At 39.9% G+C, this 20026-nt stretch overlaps 1 protein-coding gene across 3 annotated transcripts in view; it reads left to right on the forward strand.

Moving 5' to 3' along the window:
- Window positions 1-17967, forward strand: part of LOC121369009 (A-kinase anchor protein 9-like) — a 42439-nt gene extending 24472 nt beyond the window's left edge. For all 3 annotated transcript variants that reach the window (XM_041493802.1, XM_041493803.1, XM_041493805.1), the window contains exons 3-6: window positions 5347-5485; window positions 7507-7616; window positions 15738-15869; window positions 16910-17967. In XM_041493802.1, the coding sequence (XP_041349736.1) occupies window positions 5347-5485; window positions 7507-7616; window positions 15738-15869; window positions 16910-17908 (1380 nt within the window). In that variant the 3' untranslated portion in view covers window positions 17909-17967. The remainder of the gene's footprint in view (window positions 1-5346; window positions 5486-7506; window positions 7617-15737; window positions 15870-16909) is intronic.
- Window positions 17968-20026: the final 2059 nt, after the last annotated feature.

The following is a 20026-nucleotide window of genomic DNA, read 5'->3' on the forward strand; positions in this document are numbered from 1 at the left end:
GGTGCACTGGCTGGAACGAAGAACAGCCTAATGGGCCCATTGATGTGTTTAGATCCTAGATCGATCGCGCCTCACCTCCGATTACTCAGATCGGAATACCTCACAAACGATTACGTGCATACTCGCGTTTGTATGTGCGTGTTTGTGTGTGTTTGTGTTGTATGTGTATTTGCGTGCGTGCGCGCGATGGGTGTGTGTTAAGTATGTATAAAATATAAGTAGAATAAAACAATGATTTTATACACATATTTATTAAAATGACATATAATATAATTAAATTATATCGCAGATAATATTCAACACACGATAAAGACGTGGGGCACATAACAGTACAATAAAATTTAATTAATAATACAAAGTGAATAATAATCGTATTACATTCATGACATGGAAAACATACATGGTATTGTTTATAAAGTTATCTGTTTATATTACAAAGGGATTATATCACAGTCGTATTCAGGCAAAGACATGAAACAATTCATGGTATTATTAATATTTACAAAATCATCACATACAAAAGGGTTATAATAACTTTTCACAATAACATTATGTCAATTTTACTAAAAATACAAGCTATCTTACAAAGTTATCAATATGTATAACAAAGATTCTAAGATAACTTTTCACAATAATATTAAAGATATGAAACAGTACATGCTATTTTACAGTTATCAATATATATTACAAAGGGTTGATGATAATTTTTCACAATGTTAAACATGAAACAATACATGTTATTTTACAAAGTTGTTAGTATATATATACATTATAAGCGGTTTATGATAACTTTTAACAATAACATTAAAGATATGAAACAATACATGCAATTTGTAAATATATATTACAACGGGTGTATTATGTCTTTCTACAATCATATTAATTTCATGTATAGACTTATTCGTAAAGTTAACGGTTGATATGTCAAAATACAAAGTTGAGAGAAAACTACAATAAATTTACATGTTCACAAAGTAAACATTAAATTATTTCGCAATGCTTAACAGACGATTTTAACTGGAATGACTGAAGTCGTATGTTACCCTTTCTTAATTACCTTTAAAGTTGAAAATCGATATTATTACGTAGCTGTTATTGTCTATAATTTTTTATTATATACAAAGCCATGCATTTCGTAAATACTATGATTTTCATCACATCACTCGTTGATATAAAAATCGCATTAAAAGACAAAATCCCATGAAATAACCTCTATATAGAAGACTTAGTACGCACGCGTATACATACACACACACTATAATATGATTGGCTGTATACTTAGGCTTATTATGCAAATCTACATTTCTATGTTTAACCTTTATCTGCAGATATAGCCAAGTTTATTGCATATCGATTGTACAATACAATCGGGGCTTTATTTGCTGTCGTTCCTATGTGCGTGTATGTCTGGGTGGCGTGTATATATATACGTAAACAAACTTGTAACGTGTCACTGTGTATGGTATGCACTTGTGTCTGTAGGGAGTGTTATGGGGTGGAATGTGGAGCTAGTTTTGCTTTCGGTTTTTGTTTTCTTGGTATAAATATCAAACATAAGGAAAATGAAAGTGGTAAAATTCTCGAGAATCCCCCCTCCCCCTCCACTAAACAATGCAAGTACTAAGACACACTCTAACTATAGCTATATACAAACTCGAGTTAAAGTTATGTATGCGATCTCCCACAAAATGCATGCTGTGGTCAAAAGCGTTTTGATATTTCACAATTGCTAGTCAATGTGTTTCACAATGACGTCGTAATCCAAATCAAACGTAACCAGTTCGCTGGGTAGCTCTGCAGAGTGTGAACGTTTAAGTCCGTTTTTATCCGAACACAGTCCAGGATCATCATATAAAAATAGATTACTGTCATCACACAGTTTGTTACGGTCATCTGTACACAGTACATTGTCATCGTCTTCGTACAATCCACTGTCGTCTGCATACAATCCACTGTCGTCTGCATACAATCCACTGTCGTCTGCACTTAATTCTCTGTCGTCTGCATATAATCCATTATAGTCTCCATACAATCCACTGTAGTCTAAACACAATCCAATGTCGTCTGCATAAAATCCATTGTCTTGTGCATGCGATCCGTTATTGTTTGTGAACATTGCATCACTGTCATTGTGTCTACCTTTATAGAACGAAGGTAACATTTCCATGGTGTTCATATCCTTGGCTTCTGGGTTGTCAAAAAAACAAACCTTCAAGTTCGAGTTATCGTCAAATCTGCTGCTGACATTTCCGGCTCGCATTTTTACATCGCCAAAATTCCTCCAGTGAATTCCAGTAACGGGAATTCCTGAGACTGGGGTTTCTATGTGAGTCAGAATATCTGTTGGGAGACTGGCAAACACTTCTAAATCCCTGAGAATTATCGACTCTGCTGTCGGTATGGCCATTCTCCAGCGGTTTGGGTTCTTCATTTGGATCTTTCCTTGTGCGTCCATCTTGTGTAGTTTTATTCTGTTCAAATAAGACTTGAGCGTGAAAAACGTAGTCGACGTTGTCGTGTATTAACGTGAACAGTCCTGTGTTCTCTGGTTTTGTGTGGTTTGCTGTCATGCGCCGTCAGCTGAACGTTGTGCGGCGTTCGCGGAACGCGGACAATTGCACAATCCAGCCATGGTAAAACCCAGGGTCATGGTTAAAAATAGAAGTATGGGAAAGCCTAGTACATATCGACCATTCAACAACACTGTTGATGTATTCTTAGGCACACGAAACGAAATTCTGGGAATTTCATTGGGCCGATTATAGCTGGATTTTGGGAAACCCGTAGTTATCTAAGGTTAACCGTATTGTATAATCCACATGCGTGGGTTTCGTTAAAGGGATTGTCCAGAGTAGCCACTGCCGCGTGTTAACCGCTAATAAATACCTTTAAACAACTAAAATTAAATAATAAACATAGTTTCTTGTTTTGAAAAAAGAAGAAGTTTGTTTTGTTTAACGACACCACTAGAGCACATTGATTTATTAATCATCGGCTATTGGATCTCAGACATATGGTCATTTGACAGTCATAGAGAGGAAACCCGCTACATTTTTCCATTAGTAGTAAGGTCTTTTATATGCACCATCCCACAGACAGGATAGCACATACCACGGCCTTTGATATACCAGTCGTGGTGCACCGGTTGGAACGAGTAATATCTCAATGGGCCCACCGATGGGGATCGATCCTAGAACGGTCGCGCATCAGGCGTGTACTGTACTACTGGGCTACGTCCCGCCCTCTTCTTGTTTAGAACATCAGTGTCTGCGTAATCGTTTTAGTGATCCTAATGCTTGTTGTAGCTCAAAACTCGTTTTGCTTCTGCGGGCAGGACGTAGCCCAGTGGTAAAGCGTTCGTTTGATGCACGGTCGGTCTAAGATCGATCCCCGTCGGTGGACCCATTGAGATATTTCTCGTTCCAGCTAGTGCTCCACAACTGGTGTAACAAAGGCCGTGGTATGTACTATCCTGTCTTTGGGGTGGTGCATATAAAAGATCCATTGCTGCTAATCGAAAAGAGTAGCCCATGAAGTAGCGACAGCGGATTTCCTCTCTCATTATCTGTGTGGTCCTCAACCATAAGACTGACGCCATATAACCGTAAATAAAATGTGTTGAGTGCGTTGTTAAATAAAACATTTCGTTTTACTTCTCTGAATAAATATATTGTGCCGAATTTACAAACTGTTTAAGTCTTACACGCGTGTAACTACATACATTTACAATACTTAAAGGCCTACGTCTAAGAAAAATTGGTTTTAAAAAATAGAAATCTAGATATACACTGGTAGTCTAAAAAAAAAAAACTTAATTAATATGTAAGCTTAGTTAGGAAAATGTGACAATAGCTGCAAATTCAGAACAGTCTCTAAATAATATATAAGATAAGATATAGATAATAATACACGAGTGGCCGTTAGATACCATTTATATTACAACGAGTTGTTTTCAAATCTAACGAGCGAAAGCGAGTTTGATAAGTTTTTAAACAACGAGTTGTAAGACAAATGGTATCTAACAGACACGAATGTATTATCCTATTTCTTACATATCCTCAAAAACCGGTTTTAAGCAAATTTTAACATCTTTTTCGACTAAGCGTTATTCGCCGCCCTTGAACTTACGCGTCACAGACAAATGATTGTCAGGTTAAATATATACGTCACAGTGTAATCGATTTCGATCGTGCTGGGTTTTTTCATTGGATGTATGGCATTGGTGACCTAGTCATCACTTAGGAGAAACCAGTCGAGTGTCTTGAAATTGTTAACACACGTGCATGTGTTAATAAGTATGTGTTATCCAAAATAACGAATGATGTTCTCACCAGTGGATGTGTAAAAAAGGTTTCCCAGCATCGCTAGTAGTAGTGGTCAAACTACCGTTTCTGGGCCGCTGTTGTTTGACCACTACTATCGCTATAGCATGCGCTATCTAACCCAGGGTTAGTACTGTGTGTTGGATTTAACTTAGTGTTACAAAGACATATGATATCAGTCAAATGTATTTTGGGAGTTTTGTTTTGTCCATTCATTCCCTGACCCAAATTCTTGATTTCAATGAGCACCTGCACCAAAATAAATCATCTGCTTTATGATTATCCAGCCATTGCACCATGACTGGTGTATCAAAGGCCGTGGTGTGTACTACTCTTTCAGTGGGATGGTGCATATATGAGATCCCTAGCTACTAACAGAAACAAAATAACGGGGTTTTCTAAGATTATATGTCAAAACTACCAAATGTTTAACCATGATTAATAAAGCAATGTGTTCTAGTGGTGTCGTTAAACAAAACAAATTTTTTAGGTACTAAAAGTTGTCATATTCACTAAAACTGCATTTCACTGTGACCCGTGACGTCACATAATACTAGACAGTATGTTATGGGGAACTAGCAATCTCGGTCGCTCGCTAGACTGGATTTTGCACCTAACGTTAGATGAACGTGATATAATAAAACACGATGGTACCAGTTACTAGTAATTAGTTTGTGAGCGCTTGGCCACTTGGTTTTATTTCAACTTATTTTCGTGCTTATATCCAATTAAGGTTCAAACACGCTATCCTGGGCACACACCTTGAGCAGCTATCTGGGCTGTCTGTCCTGTACAGTGGGTTAGTTGTTAACTGTTAATGGTTAGTGAGAGAGAAGAGGGTGCAGTGGCCTTACACCTACCCATTGAGCCCCTAAGAGCTCGCTGTGGGTTAGAGTCGGTGCCGGGCTGCGAACCCTGTACCTACCTGTCTGTAGTCCGATGATTTAACCACTGCGTCACCGAGACCGGTCAGGCCTACTACACACGTTAATACGAGTACGATTAAAATTATTGTTCTTTTCAGGAAGGCCAGACGCGGGAAGACAAGAACAATCGTCTGCTAAATGCGCTCCAGTTGAGAGCGTCGCACGCATACAGGCGGTTCAGGAATGTCCTCCTCGACACGGGGCATTGCTTCCTCGCCGATCTGCTCTGGGATGACGGTAAAGAAACGTTTATTTAAAGGAAGTACCAGGCCTAGCAAGACAAACCTATTCGTAGCCCCCCCCCCCCCCCCCTTTCCTATTAGACCGACCGTTCCAAATTGCACCTAAATTCCTTCATTAAAAATGCGCACCCTTTCTCTTTGGCTCAATCCAAATTCAATAGCATCTTACCACCCCCGCCTCCCTTGCACCGGATAGCGCAGGCGGTCCTCCATCCTACCCCCCCCCCCCGCCCACCTTTCCTGTCCTGGACAGAAAAACCGGCCGAGGTCGGTGTCTGTGCCCAAGACAGGCGTGCGTTACAACAGCTTGCTCTGAATGTGCATGTTAAACAATCCTTCCTTCCTTCCTAGCAAGACACCCCCCACCTATTACCAACCACGGTCGGACTGCTGGTGCACCCTTGCACCTGACAGTGCAGGCGGTCCCTCCTACCCCCCCCCCCCCCTACACCTTTCCTGTCCTGGACAGCGGGGCCGGCTGAGGTCAGTACCTGTGCCCAGGACAGGCGTGCGCTACAACAGCTTGCTCTGAATGTGCATGTTAAACAATCAGTCCAGTCCAGTCCACTAGCAAGACATCCCCCCCCCCCCCCCACATACACACACATATCCTGTAAAACTATTTTATTTTTGCCCCAAACATTTTAAAATGGGTACAAACTCAGGATAGTCTCTATAACGACACTTCAGCGCATTTTTAAACGATGGCTATTTCGTGCCTATCACCGGCGTGGTGTAGTGGTTAAGCCATCGGTCTTAAGGCTGGTAGCTACTGGGTTCAACTGCCGGTACCGGCAACCTGTAAAGCCACTAAAGCGACTTCTCTCACTAATAACCACTATAATAACTAACCACTGATCCACTGTCCTGGACAGAGTCCAGATAGCCAAGGTGTGAGTCCAGGACAGCGTGCTTGAACCTCCCATTAAATATGAGCACGGAAATAATGATAAATGAAAATGAAATGATGTCTATCATGATTATGATTATATCGACACTTGGTCGAGAGAAGAAGAAGTTTGTTTTGTTTAACGACACCACTGGAGCACATTGATTTATTAATCATCGGCGATTGAATGTCAAACATAATATGGTCATTTTGACAGTCATAGAGATGAAACCCGCTACATTTTTCCATTAGTAGCAAGGGATCTTTTATATGCACCATCCCACAGACAGGATAGCACATACCATGGCCTTTGATATACCAGTTGGTCGAAAGAGACAGAGAGGAAACCTGCTGTCATCACACTTGTCCACTACGTAATTTTAACGCAGCCAGGGATACTTCTCATACGCTGGTCTTGCTAACTTGCATCTCTCAGTTCGCTGATCCATGTTAATTGATTTCTATTGACATGCATATTCCCAATTAATGTTAAAACACTGTCAAGAAGACAATAATTTATAACACTCGGGTCTTAGCATGGGAGGAATATAAACATATACAATTTATAACACTCGGGTCTTAGCATGGGAGGAATATAAACATATACAATTTATTAACACTCAGGTCTTAGCATGGGAGGAATATAAACATATATAGTTTATTAACACTCGGGTCTTAGCATGGGAGGAATATAAACATATACAGTTTAGTAACACTCGGGTCTTAGCATGGGAGGAATATAAACATATACAATTTAGTAACACTCGGGTCTTAGCATGGGAGGAATATAAACATATACAATTTATTAACACTCGGGTCTTAGCATGGGAGGAATATAAACATATACAGTTTATTAACACTCGGGTCTTAGCATGGGAGGAATATAAACATATACAATTTATTAACACTCGGGTCTTAGCATGGGAGGAATATAAACATATACAATTTATTAACACTCGGGTCTTAGCATGGGAGGAATATAAACATATACAATTTATTAACACTCGGGTCTTAGCATGGGAGGAATATAAACATATACAATTTATAACATTGGTTATGCCTTTTATTACTTTTGCTTTTTGGGGTTGTTTTGTAACAGTTTTTGCTTCTTCTTTTTTTTCTGTCAGAAACAAACAACAGCAATCTCTCTGAAGGATTATTCACCAAGTTTCCTACAATATTTGAGAGAATTCCGCAAGACGTCAAGAAGAGATTTCTCCAATATTTGGATTGTAAAGTAAGCAAGTAACTACGTGTATACTGTGTATGTATATTATATGGTAATACATTTTAAAACTGCGACACAATGTGATGTCCAGTTGTAAGCAAACCAGGCAGGGGCGGATTATTATCAGTACATCAGCGCTACTTAACAGGCACATCAAAGAAATATCAGTATTAAAAAAATGCACTGTCTGAGGAAGGAAACACCAACATGACTGTACCTGTATGAAGTAATGTCTTAATGTCCTGAACATTAGTGTTGGGAGGAAATCCTGTATGCTGGGTGTGGGTGTCTTCAAGTTACCAGGTGTGGGAATTTCAAATCCATCGGCCATGCTGAGTTTCATAATGAATCATCAAAACCATTGCCAGCCACCAATATTCCTGATTATATTTTATTTTTAGCCTACTGTAGTTGGAGGTTTTAATAGTTGTGATATCTGGAATTATCATGCAGCTTTCACACATTTATTTTTGATTAATTACTGAAAAAAGCTATTTTTAAATGACAAAATTATCCGAACATCTATTTTCTTGCATTATTTTCTAATCCAGATGAATACAATATGTATATTGGATGTATTCCTACAATCTGTAATCCAGCATTTCATTTAGCTAGTAACATTAGGTAATACAGCTTTAACAATAAAATAAATTATCAACTTAATCCAAGGCAGATAATCAAATCTGAAAATAATTGGTTCTGAATTTAGTATAAACTCAAAATGCTCTTCATGAGAGCAAACTAAGTGATTAGTAAGAAAAAAAATTGATCTGGAGATCTAAATATATGTTTAACAACCTTATTGTTATGTATAAATAAGAACAGAAGGCAAAATAGTGACAACAAATTTAATTATGTTTTTGGTAAAGTTTTTCTTCAAATTTACTTTAAATTTTGCATAAAACTACAAATTTGTCTAAAATATACCTTAGCACCCTATAAATATCTCAAAATGACAATAAAAATCAAGTTCTTTACAAATTTGAGTTTTCAGAATTTCATACATGAAAAATTAACTATGTTAATGGTAACTAAAGACATTAACCCACTATTGGCACATGCTATTTTTAATATAAAAATAAATTGCTATTAAAATCTTAGTTCAGGTTGCCTATATATAATACCATATTTAAGAGCAGTTGTATATGGCAAGTCAAATACCATGTAAAAAGAAATTATTGAAATCTTTACAGTATGAATTATAGACCAAAGCCAAATTTTCCTCGGTGCTAACTTTGATTCAAACTCCATTCAGAGCCATGTACAGAGATTATTGTCAAGGTCAAGGTCATTGTGAACTTGCATGGTCGAGTGATGGCTAATTAATCAACCAGTATAATTTAATTAAATAAAATGACAAAATCATAATATTTTTTATTATGCACTGAATATGTGCTATAGGGTGTATATTACCAAATCAAATCCCATAGATGACAATAGTAACATATGTGGCTAAAACTCCTACCTGCAACGTATCAATCGACATAAACGCCACGGATATAAATACTACCACCCCTCACACTTAAAGTGAATCAGAAAAACATGGGGGTCAAGCTGCTCGTTTCTGAGATAACGGGTAGCCTCTGTGACTACCCTAGTTCCGCACAAAATTAGAGTACTTTTTTTTTACAGGTACCCCATACGTGTTTCAAGCACAAGGCTACTTGACACATTGGTACTAGATGAAATAAAATTGCATATGTTTTTTTACCCAGATGAAACTATTACTTTTTACAACCAACACACTCACATTTATAACCAATCACAGGACTTGTGGTGTTCACTTCTCTATCAAAAGTTGGGGTGCACCTCGAACTTTGACCCAGCCAGAAGTTATTTGGTTTAGTACTACCTGTCGAACACAGTTTAGCATAAATAACAGTGTGGATTTCATCATATACATTGTAGGTGTTCGTGGATTAGAGTTCACCTCAAAAACAAAATCGCTATATACAATCGCTATATACAATCGCATTTTTGTTTTAGGGTGAAAATCAAATTGTTGATAATCGTATGTTCAGAAATGGATTTAGGGACGTTCGTGTGCATTCTCTCTCTCTCGCTCTCTCTTTCTCTCGCTCTCTCTCTCTCTCTCTCTCTCTCTCTCTCTCTCTCTCTCTCTCTCTCTCTCTCTCTCTCTCTCTCTCTCTCTCTCTCTCTCTCTCTCTCTCTCTCTCTCTCTCTCTCTCTCTCTCTCTCTCATATGCTTAGAATATGAATATCTCTATAAACAATGCATTTCTGGACATCTAAATATCGAAATGTTTTGTACTATGTGTTGTGTGTGTGTGTGTGTGTGTTGTGATTGATATATATATATTTATTATCCATATGGTTCAACATAACCGAGTTAATAATAATCATACGAAGCACACGTGTAATAACAAGTAATTTTGGGAAGCGACGTCATAACATGACGTTGCTTCTCCAGTCCTAGCCCAGACTGTGCATTTAAAATATGACGTCATTTCGTCCTCTCCTTCTAGTTGTGGCTCAAACATTTTGAGTTGGGTCTTGTTATTCATAAAGAAAACAACAATAATAATAATATGGATAATAAAGAAATTATTACACTCACGTGTAAGTCGTACTCGTGTCAGGATTCATGTATTACCCTCGCTGTCGTTCGGGCAATACAATAATCCTGACACTCGTTTCGTAAAATCAGTACATCGTATAATAATCTATATATATGGGGAGAGATATCGACTGCAACCACTATACAATATATTCCATATATATATATATATATATATATATATATATATATACGTGATAAAGAATCTTTTAGGTCCACCTGGTTATGAATAGAGAAAAACCAAAATTGTATTTTGTTGCAATTTTCTTCTATTTGAAGGTGAAGGTTACACAGGTGGTAATTGGATTTATACATAATACTTTAATGTGTTTATAAAGTACCGAAAGCAAAAATATAAAAATCCCTGAATAACTTTCATTTCATGAAATATTAAATATGATTGAATCTTTTCAAGCTATTAGTAGGTGTCAAAAGGGGAGGGGGTCACACACACACACTTATATAAATATATATCTATAAATCATTGCTGCTGCTGCTACTGGATCAAGAAAAGTGTGGGGGTTGGCACATGTCACCCTTGCACACCCCTTGCACATTTTAACGATTGTAATTACATATCAACTATATTTTATTGCATCAAATATTATTGACTGTATTTTAAATGTGTTTCTGATCGTTCTAATATTTGTACCTGGTGAAATTTCGTTTTATTTCCTAAAATATTATTTTTTCGTACATACGAAATTATTTGAAGACAAATTACAGTTTGGGCTTCTTACACATATTGAGACGACCAGAAACACATTGAATATATAGACACTGATATTCTAAACAAGAAAATATATTTAATATGTAAGTTGAATCGTATAAATATTTTATTAGTCCGAAACATCTTACAATGCAGCAAACTCAGGAATGTCCCTTTAAACGCCTTTTATACCATAACAAAGAGAAAAAAGTCAAATAATGGAGATGCAATCTTTTCTATCATTTTGTTCTATGTAAAACAAGAGTTATTCCTCTTACACCATAATTGCGTAACTTACGAAAAAGAAACATTATTTTCATTTTGAAAAATAGATATAAATAACTATTTATATTTATCAAATGTTCTTTATTGTAAAATACTTCAAGTTTTATTTATTTACTTATATTAATTATTTGCTGGAAGAACTGTTGGTGTCATAATTGGGTAACATACGAAAAAGAAAATTTCCTTTCATTTTGAATACTCCAAGTTTTATTTATTTACTTATATTAATTCTCGCTCCAGCCAGTGAACCACGACTGGTATATCAAAGGCTGTGATATGTACTACCCTGTCTGTGGGATGGTGCATAGAAAAGATCCCTTGCTGCTAATCGAAAAGAGTAGTCCATGAAGTGGCGACAGCGGGTTTCCTCTCTCAATATCTGTGTGGTCCTTAACCATATATCTGACGCCATATAACCGTAAATAAAATGTGTCGACTGCGTCGTTAAATAAAACATTAGTCACGTTAGATCATCTAGTGTCGGGTAATCGGGTCCGGGTCCGGGTCATGTTCGAACCTCGGGTACTCGAGTCACAATATTTTTGGTCTCATGGAGGCCCTATTCGCCAGTGGGACCCAAGCGTGTGGTTTGACGATCAACTGTAATATAATTCAGGGGCTTCGCAGACGGTGCCGTACCACTTTTTGTTTGTTTGTGGGTTATATACTGAACACCATTGAAAACGCACCATGGTATTGTATTCAGTGTTATACGTTTTAAATGAAAATGCACACTTATTAATTTACCATTAGGAAATTAAAATAATGAACTTTTACAACAATGCACTTTATCGATAAATCATAAAACCGTATAATCTGGAGATAGTCACCAAAACGCAACACTTCTGAAAAATAACGTGCAACAAGTGACTGTGCGTGCAAATTGTGATAGCTTAGATCACGGCCTATAAAAGCCACTGTAATTTGGTACTGTTCCTTTATATGACAAAACGTTATTACAATGCCCGTATTGACACCACAAGAACGCGAAAGAGCAGTTGGGATGCATGATGCTGGATAACCCGAGTACTCTGACTGTAAGAGAGCTAGACGGACATTTGGACATAAATACGCTCTCATTACAGTCAGAGACCAAGCTATGTATTTTTTTGGCAATCGCCGACAACCAAAAAGTTGTCAAAGATTTCCGCTCTAATATCACAACAATCCTATGTTTGATGTGAAATACCTTTACATCGATCATTTTCGAGTTGATTGATTAAAACAAATTCAGATATTAATCACTAATACTCACACTACAGAAAGAAACCCGACAGCACCCACATTCAGCTAAGCTTCGGCAAACTCCGGACAGCAGAATTCTAAGTTCGCAGATCTATATCGTGACGATGCGTCACATGATCGCCCACTCAGCCATTCCGTCTTCCAGGGGCCATCTCAAAACGACAAGTGCCCGACAATCACTGTTAGAGAGGAAACCCTCTACATTTTTTATCATTAGTAGCAAGTGATATTTTATATGCACCATCCCACAGACAGGATAGCACATACCACGGCCTTTGATATACCAGTCGTGGTGCACTGGGTGAAGCGAGAAATAGCGCAATGGACCCACCGACGGGGATCGATCCCAGACCGAAAACGCATCAAGTGAGCGCTTTACCACTGGGCTGGGGACAATCACCAAAGCGACAGAGTACACACACACACACACACACAGACAGAGAGAGAGAGAGAGAGAGAGAGAGAGAGAGAGAGAGAGAGAGAGAGAGAGAGAGAGAGAGAGAGAGAGAGAGAGAGAGAGAGAGAGAGAGAGAGAGAGAGAGAGAGAGAGAGAAACAATATTACATTCACGTTTTCTCAAGGTGAAAAAAGTATTTGATCTACGAGTCGTATGCCTGTTTGGCATGTGTACCACTCTGGCATATCAAAGACCGTGGTATGTGCTATCCTGTCTGTGGGATAGTGCATAGGCCTATAAAGAAAAACGAAAGAAATGTTTTATTTAACGACGCACTCAACACATTTTATTTACAGTTATATGGCGTCAGACATATGGTTAAGGACCACACAGATTTTGAGAGGAAACCCGCTGTCGCCACTACATGGGCTACTCTTCCGATTAGCAGCAAGGGATCTTTTATTTGCGCTTCCCACAGGCAGGATAGCACAAACCATGGCCTTTGTTGAACCAGTTATGGATCACTGGTCGGTGCAAGTGGTTTACACCTACCCATTGAGCCTTGCGGAGCACTCACTCAGGGTTTGGAGTCGGTATCTGGATTAAAAATCCCATGCCTCGACTGGGATCCGAACCCAGTACCTATCAGCCTGTAGACCGATGGCCTACCACGACGCCACCGAGGCCGGTAGGCCTATAAAAGATCACTTGCTACTAATGATAAAATGTAGCGGGTTTCCTCTCTAACACTGATAAAATTACCAAATATTTGACATCCAATAGCCGATGATTAATGAATCAATGTGCTCTAGTGGTGTCGTTACACAAAACAAACTTCTGGGGGTTTTTGTGATTGTCGGGCACTTGTCATTTTGAGACGGCCTCTGGAAGACGGAATGGCTGAGAGGGCGATCATGTGACGCAACGTCACGATATAGGTCGGCGAACTTAGAATTCTGCTGTCCGGAGTTTGCCGAAGCTTAGCTGAATGTGGGTGCTGTCGGGTTTCTTTCTGTAGTGTGTGTATTAGTGATTAATATCTGAATTTCTTTTAATCAATTAACTCGAAAATCATCGATGTAGAGGTATTTCACGTCAAACATAGGATTGTTGTGGTAATAGAGCGGAAATCTTTGACAACTTTTTGGTTGTCAGCAATTGCCAAAAAAATACATAGCTTGGTCTCTGACTGTAATGAAAGAAAGAAGTGTTTTATTTAACGATGCACTTAACACATTTTATTTACGGTTATATAGCGTCAGACATATGGTTAAGGACCACACAGATGTTTTTAGAGGAAACCCGCTGTCGCCACATAGGCTACTCTTTTACGACAGGCAGCAAGGGATCTTTTATTTGCGCTTCCCACAGGCAGGATAGCACAAACCATGGCCTTTGTTGAACCAGTTATGGATCACTGGTCGGTGCAAGTGGTTTACACCTACCCATTGAGCCTTGCAGAGCACTCACTCAGGGTTTGGAGTCGGTATCTGGATTAAAAATTCCATGCCTCGACTGGGATCCGAACCCAGTACCTACCAGCCTGTAGACCGATGGCCTGCCACGACGCCACCGAGGCCGGTCTGACTGACTGTAATGAGAATGTATTTATGTCCAAATGTCCGTCTAGCTCTTACAGTCAGAGTACTCGGGCTAGATGCTGGATTATCACATCGCGCTATAGCACAACGTCTTAGATGTCATCACTCAACAATATCGAGACTGTTTAGTCGTTTACAACAAACTGGGACGATCTCGACAAACGACCACGACCTGGCCAACAGAGGGTTACAACATCAAAACATCATCCGCACACATTTACGTGATCGCACACAACCAGCTGCCCGCACAGCACCTACGATTCAAGGGAGACGTGGTCCAGTTAGCGCAAACACTGTACGACGCCGCTTACTTGCAGCAGGATTGCACGCTAGACGCCCCTACGTTGGGCCAATTCTTACTCAACGTTACAGACATGTACGTTTAAACTGGTGTAATCGTCATCGATACTTGAATAGACGGCAGTGGGAAGGTGTCTTGTTTTCTGACGAATCTCGATTTCATCTTAGACATGCTGATGGACGACTACGTGTTTGGCGTCGTCGTGGAGAACGATATCAAGATGAGTGCGTTGTCCAAACTGACCGATGGGGAGGCGGAAGTGTTATTATTTGGGGCGGAATCGGTTATCACCATAGAACACCTTTACATGTCTGCCATGGAAGGATGACAGCCCAGTATTACATCGATAACGTCTTGAGAAGAATTGTCGCACCCCAGTGTGCTGCTCACCCAGAACTGCACACCTTTCAACAGGACAACGCAAGAGCGCACACTGCGAGATTAACCATGCAGTTTTTAGCTAATGCAAACATCCCTGTCCTGGAATGGCCTGCACTATCCCCTGACCTTTCTCCAATCGAGCATTTGTGGGATGAGATGGGACGACGTCTCCACCAACGTCAGTTTCACAACGTTCGGCATCTTGAGCAGGCACTCCAAGATGAATGGCAGAGGTTACCCCAGAACCTCATCCAGAGGCTGATTCTGTCCATGCGTCGACGCTGCTTAGCGTGTGTGAATGCTAGAGGTGGCCACACAAATGACTGACTTTTCGTTTTTGATAGTCACTCTAGTTTTCATTACTGAATAAAATCCTATGAACTTTGATGTCAGCGTCTGTTGTTAGTTTAAACAGATAAACCCCTTACGTTAAAAAAAAACGAATAGCCAAATAATTATAGTGCATTAATATACCAAAATATAAGTGTATTATCTCTGGTGCGTTTTCAATGGTGTTCAGTATATTTGTTGTATTTGTGAAAATGGCCTTCACAGATGAATTTGAAAAGAGAGTTTGGCAACCTCGAGCCGTACCACTATTTTTTTTATATTGTGCCGCCCTTGTAATTTCAGGTTCGAGTAAAGAGTCTGCAATTCTCGTGGGTGAACTCTTCTTCTCGAAGAATTGAATCGTTGTATGCGCGGTCAGAAGATATCCGACAAGAAGGACAACTCCGGACCACCATAGACGACCTTCAGAAAAAGGTTTCAGTTTCGAATGCCCACATGAAAATAATTCGATTAATACAAGGCTTAAAATTGACAAGCAGCAGGCAGCCAACGCCGCTCAAATTGCACAGTGTGCTTCCTGATAATAAGTTCAACAAAACGTTTTTGCTTTCTATCTTATATTTGAGAGTATACCAGATATATTCAGAATTCCTAAGTTTCGAAAGTGATAATAAGTCATAACAGGCCCGTAGCCAATGTGGGGTCAATCGCCCCCCCCCCCCCCCCCCCCCCCTGACTTTTTTTTTCAATATGCCCCCGTACCTCACCATAAGCCTTAACGACTCCACCCCCACCCCCACCCCCACCCCCTCAAAATCCTGGCTACGGGCCTGTAAGCTTTTATCCGTTTTTATCTCATGCTTTCCTAGTTAAACACGTTACAATGTGAGTCATAAGGAGACTAATTTTTCAAACTGCTTCTCAATTTCTAACATTTGCTTTCAGTTTAAAATATTTCAAAAGCAACGATTGCTTCCCAGTCCACACAATGAATGTCGAGCCTTGTTAATACATGTATACGTTGTTTCAGAATGGGACCTTGCCCATGTGGCCGCTACGGTCCCGACTTCCTCAGCTGATGAGTAGACCTACAAAATGGGGGCGTAGACGGCGTGAAATAGCTGAGTGTTCATTGGGACTTGTCAGGGTTTCTGCCAGATGGTACGAAGGGTAAAATTACGTACCCTAAAATCTTAAAAATAAACGAATACATGCTGTTTAAAATTTACCAAAGTTACAACAAATTAATGCAGAGTCCAATTTCAAACGATATCAAACCCTAACCACCTAGTAGGGGAATAATCCGGTTTTTAAAATCTTTTATTATGCACCCTCAAATTATTGTTTGGCAGAAAGCCTGTCTGTCCAGTTCATACCGTATCATATGTGATTAAAACACGATAAAGCTAGAGGACGTTCGAGCTAGCTAGCAATAATAATAATTGCAGGACAGCTGTTCCAGCAATACTTAATACTTTATCAATAATAATAGACACAATTCTGTATTCTTTCAGGTTCGAGCGCTGGAACAAGAAATAAAAAGTAAAGATGGGAAGATAATGTATCTGTCCATTGAAGCGAAAAGCCTCGAAAAACAACTTCAGCAAACACGCCAGGAGCACAAGCAGGAACTGGAGAAGCAGAGGAACTTCAACCTGGCGAACAACAGCACCGTGGTGCGGCTGCGCGAGAGACTCGCCATGTTCAACGGCGATATCGTCCGCATGAACGAGATGATTCGAGAGGTCATCGACGACACGCCATGCAGCCACGACAGCGATCCGGACCACGTGAAAGTGTCCACCTTGAAAAACAATCTGAGCGAAGTCTTGCGAAATATCAGAGATCGTGAAAACACCGTCGCAGTGGACGAGAGGAAGAAAATACTGCACCTGCTCTGGCAGGGCGGTCCATACGACGACACGGATAACATATTGGAGGTGGTGAGGACGCATGTTGAGAGGGAAGCGAAGCAGAGGGTTCGCTTCGTGAAAGAAGTGGAAAAGATGCAGGATTCGCTGAAGGGGAAGCCGGCGTCGGGGCGGCACCAGAGCGTCACCGACGGCATCAGTCTGGACAACCGGTACGTGACCAACATGCTGGCCACGATTCGGGTGGAGGTGGAACATCTGAACAAGAAACTCGCCTGGAAGGACTCGGAGATCACCAAACTGACGACCGAGTTGGAGGCCCTGAGTCGAAACGGGGCGACATCACAGGAACCATCTTTGACGCAGGACCAGAATTGGGATCGCTGTTTCGAGATGCCAGACCACCCTGAAGTAAACGGCGAGAAATCGGTCAACATCGACGAACATTTGCAGCAGCAGCAGCAGCAGCAGCAGCAGATTCGTTACAACAGCAATGACACTTTGATGAATGTTCGCAATTCGAGACCACAGCGTTTGAAAGGACAGCAGCTAGGGAAACGGAACAGACAGAATGTTCCTCTGTCGAAGGCAAAGAGCTTTGACTATCGCAATTCGAGTATGATGAACATGGATAGCAGATGAATCTATCATATAATTTTTTAATTTTTTGTGTTATTTAATAACATAAATATTTGGCGAACCCAAGTTGTTTGGTTGTACTACGACGCAGGGATTAGTCTGCTGCAATAATAATTGACATATTAATTAAATCAACGAAAATAACAATTATCAAAATGGTATCGTATTACGATTTCTTTATATCCAGACAGGAATATGTGAGGTTAAACAGCTAAGATATGATATATAAAACATCCAGTGAGGCATGCAGGAAAGTGTCGGGGCTTCTAGAATTTTTATAAAATCCACTAGCCATGGAATCATTGATTTAAAAATGTTACTAGCCACGATTAAACATTCACAAGCTCTACTTTACTTCTAAGTTAATATAATTTTACTAATTAATAGTACTAATCAGATATTTCCCCATAAGAGGGAAATATAGAGCTTAAGAACACTAACACTTGGTGATGGTGGTGGGGGCAGTATATACATATTTACAAAATAGACTTAACTGCAGCATTTGACTTTTTTTTCACTAGCCATCGGGCGTGGCAACTGTAGTTACTTACTAGCTCAACACTGAATATCACTAGCCATGGGAGTGGGGCTACCATAATCTAGAAGCCATAGGGAGGGTTTTGACTGGTTATGATCATGCTCATTCGAAAAATACTTTTTTAAAATTAAAAAGAAAAATTGGATAGGGAGTTATTAACCCGCCCTGATCCTGGCATGTCACCAGTATGAACTGACGCAATACGTTGAGAAGAGCTCTTTAAACCATGTTAAGTTAGAAAACATCAAGCAGCCGATTCAAGGCTGTGATCAAATTTATCTGGGTTTTTGTTTTTGCATCTGCACTGTCCAATGTCCGTCAAATTCGACTGTAAATGAGTGGGAGCACAGGTGGACGGTTCTGTTCGCATGGTTTTCAATACAGTCAGATTTGTTGGACAACGGGCAACGAGTGTGGATGTGGGTGTGGTGCAAAAAACTGTTAAATCTTATCATGGATTGCACTGTGCTTAGAATCTAGCCCATTCGGTAGAGCGCTCACTTGAGGTGCTTGCTTCACAGGATAGAGCCACCTCAGTCGACCAGGTCCCGTGCTTGTTAAATTTTTAAAGTCCAGACTCAATCTCTAATGACATCACCCCCATACAGTTTGTATGGCGTTGTATTGATATTACTGTCTCGGACTCTTAATGGGTCTCGAGTCTAGACTGAAAGCTTATTAGCACCAGGCCAGTACTCTGGTTGGCTTTCTTCCCTCGTCCCAACCAGTGCACCACGACTGCTATGTCCAAGGCTGTGGTATGTGCTGTCCTGTCCATGGGAAAGTGCATGTGAAAGATCCCTTGCTACTAATGCGTAAACATGTAACAGGTTTCCTCTAAGACTATTATGTAAAAATTTACCAAATGTTTGACATCCAATAACTGATGATTAATAAACCAATGCATGGGGGTGGGGGGGTGGGTGGGGGGGTGTCCGATGGGTTCGACCGAACACCCCCCCCCCCCCCCCGAAATCGCTTTTTTTATAATTTAATATATCGGACATTGATATCGGACATTATTATATTTACTCAACATAGAAATATATGCCCAATATCTCTGCAATCTATTTTGGAACCCCCCTTTTCAAAACTCAACATAGAAATATATGCTCAATATCTCTGCAATCTATTTTGGAACCCCCTTTTCAAAATCCTATGTACGCCCATGCAATGTGATCTAGCAGGGCGTACGCTCAAGTTGGCCAAAAATTCGCTTTGATCAAATTGACTTCACCATGCCAGTCACTGTCCGGTGAAATCTGTGTCATCTTTTTAAAAAAATAGTGACCACTTGCAACGTACACAATCACGGATGGATGGGGAAGAACTTGACGAACACCTATTCATAGATTCTAATTAAGTGTTGTCTGAAATTTTGCCACAATCATGCGACAGGCTCACACCCGTGTCTGGCACTAAAAGTAGGCCTAAACATGCTACTGACTGTTGAAGCGTATAACTTTAATTCTCTTGTCAGGCGAATGTGCTGGAAATTGTACAAGGGTGGGGATCTAGAATATGGCAAGCAAATTGTTTTAGGGAGGTTGGGTCATGCTCCACTGGAATATTCGTTTGGAGCA

The sequence above is a fragment of the Gigantopelta aegis genome, chromosome 3 (assembly GCF_016097555.1).
Source record: "Gigantopelta aegis isolate Gae_Host chromosome 3, Gae_host_genome, whole genome shotgun sequence".
Taxonomy (NCBI): Eukaryota; Metazoa; Mollusca; class Gastropoda; order Neomphalida; family Peltospiridae; genus Gigantopelta; species Gigantopelta aegis.